Raw genomic sequence first — 6,077 nt, forward strand, 5'->3', positions numbered from 1 at the left:
CCTCTATCCATGAGATTCTCTAGGCAAGAATACTGGAGTGGGTTGCCATTTTCTCCTCTAGAGGTTCTTCCTGACCCAGGGATCCAACCCTCATCTCTTATGTCTGGCAGGCGGGTTCTTCACCTCTAGTGCCACCTGGGAAGCCCCGGTCTGGTATGTGTCAAAATCACCTAGAGAACTAACGGAGCCTACAGAAGCCCAGGAACATTTCACTGGGAAGGCCTGGATCTCTGCATTTTTACCACATTCTCCAGCTGTGGTTTCCAAACTGGCCTGATCAGAATTGCCTGGGAAGCTTTGAAAACAACAACAACAATGAATCCCCAGGTTTCACTCCTGGACACTGTGATTTAGTAGGTTAGACTGGGAAACACAAATCTTAAAACATTTTATTTTAAAATCTTTAAACAAACATTCTAGGTGGTTTTGATCAGATGTGGGAACCACAGACTTAGAACACTTATTTAGCTATGTGTCTCTCACAGAGCTCTAAGTCTGAGCTCACTAAGAATATTCATAACTCTAGGTAGGTTATAAATCACCATCCTGTGAGAATTTAACAAATTAAACTGTCTAGAAGTGACTGGATACTAAAAACTCTACCCAATTTAGCACTTAAATTACCTAATGATTTTCTATCTACTTCCCACCCCCAGGCAAAGGTCTATACATAATATTTATTTCCTATGACTGTTAAGTGCTAGCCACAAAAGTGCTCATAAGCAAGTTGTCCCACAGGATTTTGTTCTGTTAACCTCTCCGTCTTCTTCCACTCAGACTACCAGAGCTTTGAGGAACAGACCTATTTTAGGGCACCATGGCCAACTGATGTCACTTGCAGCATCATGCAGCAAGACAACAACCCAGAAACCTGCAAACCCGGTCCCCAGCCCACTGGGAAAAAGACACTAGAAAACATTAATGTGAGAATTAATTTCTTTGGAGAAAGAAATGCTCTCACCAAAGAGTTCATTTAAAAGCTTGGCTATTCTTAAAGCCAAGACAAGAGAAAGCTAATACAACTTTAGAATCTTAAAAAAATACAGTGACTTTTGGTTTAGGGCCTTCAGTAGCCCTAAACACATATTATCTGGCCCCACTCCTCCTGCATTTCAGAATCAGATGTTTAATTCAAAGGCAAAACAGAAAGAATCTGAAAGCAATGGCCAACAAGGAATTTGGGAAATGAGCTTTGATCTCACTTTCCTTGTAACTGAAGTCCTATCAGACTGGGATATCAATATAAATTGAACGGAAAAATATACTCAAAAGCAGGTGAGAATTATGCTTCTTGAAACACAGATGCTAATTTCTAATCCTTGCCACAAAATCAATCCCAGATCACAAACTGAGGGATGAGATGATCTTGTTTGGAGAGAAGACACTGGTCTCTCTAAGCCAGCAGCAAGCAAGAGGCAGAAATGCCCATGGGTCTCATGTGTCTTTTCTTAGTGATGATGGTTCTCCTTACCAGACAGTCACAAGCAGACAGGTCAAATGTACTTAGTACAACTGTTGGATGGGCAACCAAAGGGAAGAGAAAGACTTCCTGGAGCTGGGAGGGAAAACAAGCCAAATGCTACTAGCAGCAGGCCCAGGTGGAGGAGGGCTTGGTTTGCAGGTTGATGTAGTTCCCCTGGGTGGACAAAGACATATCTTCTCTGGAATTGCTCATCATCTTTTCAATGAGGACTCTAAAAATCAAATAAAATATAAGCCTCAGAAACTGAATGGTGAAATGGCAGATATTGTCTGTTTTGTCACCAGATGGCATTCAGTAAAGCCACAAGGTTTAAATGCCTCACTGTCCCCGATTATCTCAGGAGAAAAGACAGCATCCCTGGCCTTCAGAAGTTGGCATTCCATTGGCTCAGTCTGTTCTTGTTTGCTCAGAAACAAGAAGGTCCAAGATGCTGCAGTGAAAGATGGGTAAATCTGTATGCTTATCCCTAGAACAGCATAAGCTACTCACCTCATGGCCTCATTAATATTTTTGTTCTCCTTGACCGAGGTTTCTGTCCAACCTGTGAAACCATTCTCTTTACTGAACCGGTCAACCTGGTCTCGGCTCACTGCCCAAGGGGATAGATCACACTGGCAAAGAAAAGAAATTAAAGGCACCACCATAAACTTCCTGGGAATAGGAACATTGCTCAGATACACGTGGATTTAAAATAGTTCCCCCAATGGCTAGAACAGAAGCCTCAGAAATCTACAGTCAACGTTCTTCTCAAAGAAAGTTTCAACATCTCTTGAAGAGAGGTAGAGAAGATTTTGCCAGCTTGAGAAGGGCAAGTGGAAACCTAGAATCAGAGTGCATTTTAGATTCACTTACTCTCTGACCACAGACTGAAGCCAGGGGCCGTTTTCCAAGCTGACCACATACCTTGTTGGCTAAGAGCAGGCAGGGCACTGGCTCTCCATTGGGCAGTGTGAGCTTGCTGTCCAGGTCTTGTTTCCATTTCTGGCTGTTGCTGAAGGTAGTGGCATTGGTAACATCAAACATAATAACACAGGCTGAGGCATCCCGATAGTAAAGTCGGGTCATAGAGGTGAAGCGCTCCTGCCCTGCGAAGTAAGACAGTTCTTGAGAAGGTGATCCTCAGAACCAGCTTGGGGACCCTCTCTGACACCCTGCCTTTTCCATCTTCATTTAAGGAAAGAGTGCAGTATGAGGAGCGGGGGAGTCCATGTACCCAGATCATCCACTTCCAAATTCCTGCTCTGTCATTTACCATCTATGTGACTTTGGATAAGTCAAGGTTTCAGTGCTTCAGATTGCTCATCTGTAAAGTGGCGGGAAAGCAGTGGTTTTTTTTTTTTATTACAGGCTAGTTGTAAAGATTAATGAGTCAGTGAATCTAAAACGCTTAGAAAAGTGATTAGCAAATAATAAATAAGGGTTGTTGTTCAGCCGCTCAGTCATGTTCAACTCTTTGTGATTCCATGGACTGCATTATGCCAGGATTCCCTGTCCTTTACTATCTCCCGGAGTCTGCTCAAACTCATGTCCGTTGACTCTATGATGCCATCCAACCATCTCATCCTCTGTTGTTCCCTTCTCCTTCTGATTTCAATCTTTCCCAGCATCAGGGTCTTTTCCAATCAGTCCACTCTTTGCATCAGATGGCCAGAAGTAATGGAGCTTCAGCTTCAGCATCAGTCCTTCCAATGAATATGTAGGGTTGATTTCCTTTATGATTGACTGGTTTGATCTCCTTGCAGTCCAAGGGACTCTCAAGAGTCTTCTCCAGCACCACAATTTGAAAGCATCAATTCTTTAGCACTCAGCCTTCTATAAAGGCCCAACTCTCACATCCACACATGACTACTGGAAAAACCATAGCTTTGACTAGACAGACCTTTGTCAGCAAAGTGATGTCTGCTTTTTAATACACCATTTAGCTATTATTATTGTCTTCTTTTCACTTGTTTCTCACCAAGGTTAGCTGGAAACCTTAGAAAGAGCACCCTCTGCCTGCTGCGGGAGCATCCGCCTATGGTCTTCATAGTTCACTACCTCACCACCCCTCCACCCACACAGAGACTGCTCTATATTTATTCAGGGTAAAACATTTACAGAACACATCTACAAAAGCTCTACATCTATTCAGCTTACATATCCTCAGAGCAGTCTGATCATTCCAGCTTCAGAAAAAAAAGTTTGGTTCTACTTTTTCTCTGAAAGCTTGCTGGTTAAACCAAAATGTCTCCCCTTATTCTTGTCCCGTTTTCCCATCCTACCTGCAATATCCCACAGCTGGAGGCGCACCATCTCTGAGTCAGACCACTGGAGAACCTTCAGAGCAAAATCCACTGAAAATATATGTATAATATACTTGAATAAAGTTTACCTTTAAAAAGTCCACAAAGTCATATCAAACATGCAGATACAACCCTAGGGACACACAACTCCAATCAAATTCATTCATTGTTTGTTTATTTGGTTATTTTAAGCCCTCAATGGACCACACCCATGTACTAAATATGGGACATATAATTCACATGCATCTTCTGAAGGCATCTCTGGCTTTTACTCTCTTGTCAAACCAATTATTTGATCCTACTAATATTGCCTTATCTCTTTTCAGACAGTTGGCTCAGGCTGAGAAAACTCAATTGGAGAATATTAGGTGAGAGTAATTACAAAAACAACTCCTTATCTCAGGTTAAACAGTTTTTGGAAGATTTAGGGGGCTTTCTCAGGGAAGGGATGATGAGGTAGAAGACAGAAATGAGGTAAGTGTGTTGGCCTTTGCATTTTCCACGTTCAATTTCACTGTTGGTTTCTAACCCAATTGTATTATGAGAAAATCACACCCTTGGGGGAATTCTACATCCTTCATAAAGCTGTAGGAATTATCCTGGGCAGGAATGAGATAAAGTGAAAAGGTCCCAGAGGATTCACCCCATGGGTGATGCTTAAGAGCTGTGCTGGAAGCTCCTGCCACATCTGTAGATGCTGAGACTCCATGAGTTAAGGCCAAGGGGGAAGAGTGTTTGACAAAGACAGAAACAGGATAATTTCTGATGTTTGGAAATATATTTCTTCACATCTATGACAGAAATGAAAGCTAGGGGAAATTTAGAATAAACACTGAAAAAAATAGCCAGTCAATTATATTCTTTACTAAAGGAAAACTAGAGCAATTGTTAAAAATTAGGGGGATACTTTGAAACCAAATCCGTGAATCAGAGGCCCTCATGTTACTTATTTGTTTGTTTGTTTGAAACTTAAAACCCTTCATTTTGATGGATGCTCTTAAGGAAGATGTCTTAATTGCATGTTAATTTTTAAAAATTCCATAATGAACACTAGTGTACATTTTCAAAATTTGTATTACAAAAGTTCTTTTAATGGAGATAAATAAATGTTTGTTATTTTTCTTCTTCACCAGCTCTCCCCAGGTAAACTTTTAATTAAAAAGCATTCTCCTACTTCTGGAAAGATAGTTGAGTCCAAAGGCCACACCTGGAAAGAAGTGAATTAACTCCTGGTGTCCCCTTTGTCCTTTGCCTCCCTGGTTTGAGAGAAAAAGGGGTGGGAAAATAGAAAAGTGGTATATTTTACACTAGGAATAGGTTGTCTTTAAACAATCAATGGACAAAAACCACACAGCTCATCAGCCTCTGACAGTGTCCAAGTGCTCTCCTGGGCAGGCATCTCCATAACGAAGCCAGGCTCCTTGAGGCCAGGTTAAACACCCTTTTGTTCCTTTAACAGCTGTCTGTAACTCTCGTGAAAGGTAGAACAGCAGCCCCAGATGGTACCTAACCAGGTTCTCCAGAAGGTCTCAGTGGAGTCCGCTTGTCGCAGAGATTTGCCGGTGACCGCTAGGAAGGCTGGAGGCTTGAGTTCACAGTTCCCCAGCGAAACGCAGCAACTGCTCATTTTCTCACCCACCCTTCCCCATTTCCTACCGTGACACTTTGCCTTTCTCTCTCGAGACAGCTCTGACTGGGAAAATTTAACTGGAAACCACCCCCATCCCCCCACCCCCCCGCGCCGAGAGACATGCACATCAAACACCAGGGTCTCAGACAGCTCCTTCCTGGCCCGGGGAAGGACCTAAAGCCGGCAAAACCCCCGGCCCCCAGCCCACTCCAGTCCGCGGCTAGTCGCAGGACCCCGGCCGCTCCCCCGACCGCCCCTCGCAGCGTCTCACCTCCCACCGTGGACTTGTAGTGTTTGCTGAAGCTGTCCTGGGAATATCGCTGCACCAGGGACGTCTTGCCCACCGCGGCGTCCCCCACCACCAGCACTTTGAACAGGTGGTCGCGGCTGCTCATGGCTAGGGGGATGGGGGGCTCGCTTATTTTCACCCCTTGGTCTAGGGACCCCCGCTCAAACTGCAGTGTGGCATACCCGCCCCATGGCCCGTTAGGGCGACTCTGAAGAGAAAGCAAAAAATATAAAAGGAAACTTTGCGCTCAACTAGACGCGCTTCCTCCCCGCGCCGCCGCAGCCTGGGCGGGGCGCAGGGCGCAGGCTCTGAGCCCCGGGCTGTTACCTTCTTCCCCTGCCCGCCCGGCCGCCGAGGAAAGCGGCGAGGCACCACGATGCCTTACTCTCCCGG

At 44.4% G+C, this 6,077-nt stretch overlaps 1 protein-coding gene across 2 annotated transcripts; it reads right to left on the reverse strand.

Moving 5' to 3' along the window:
- Nucleotides 1-1,529: 1,529 nt before the first annotated feature.
- On the reverse strand, nt 1,530-5,790 carry RAB29 (RAB29, member RAS oncogene family). Of its 2 annotated transcripts, XM_068986352.1 has the most exons (5): nt 5,667-5,790; nt 3,745-3,816; nt 2,387-2,568; nt 1,973-2,094; nt 1,530-1,694 (listed from the first exon to the last, which is right to left on the reverse strand). In XM_068986352.1, the coding sequence occupies exons 1-5, from the start codon at nt 5,788-5,790 to the stop codon at nt 1,583-1,585; spliced, it is 612 nt and encodes a 203-aa protein (XP_068842453.1). In that variant the 3' UTR covers nt 1,530-1,582. The 2 variants fall into 2 exon arrangements, with proteins under 2 accessions (XP_068842453.1, XP_068842454.1); XM_068986353.1 differs by lacking the exon at nt 3,745-3,816.
- Between the last annotated feature and the right edge of the window lie 287 nt (nt 5,791-6,077).

The sequence above is a fragment of the Capricornis sumatraensis genome, chromosome 14, assembly GCF_032405125.1.
Source record: "Capricornis sumatraensis isolate serow.1 chromosome 14, serow.2, whole genome shotgun sequence".
NCBI classification, from domain to species: domain Eukaryota; kingdom Metazoa; phylum Chordata; class Mammalia; order Artiodactyla; family Bovidae; genus Capricornis; species Capricornis sumatraensis.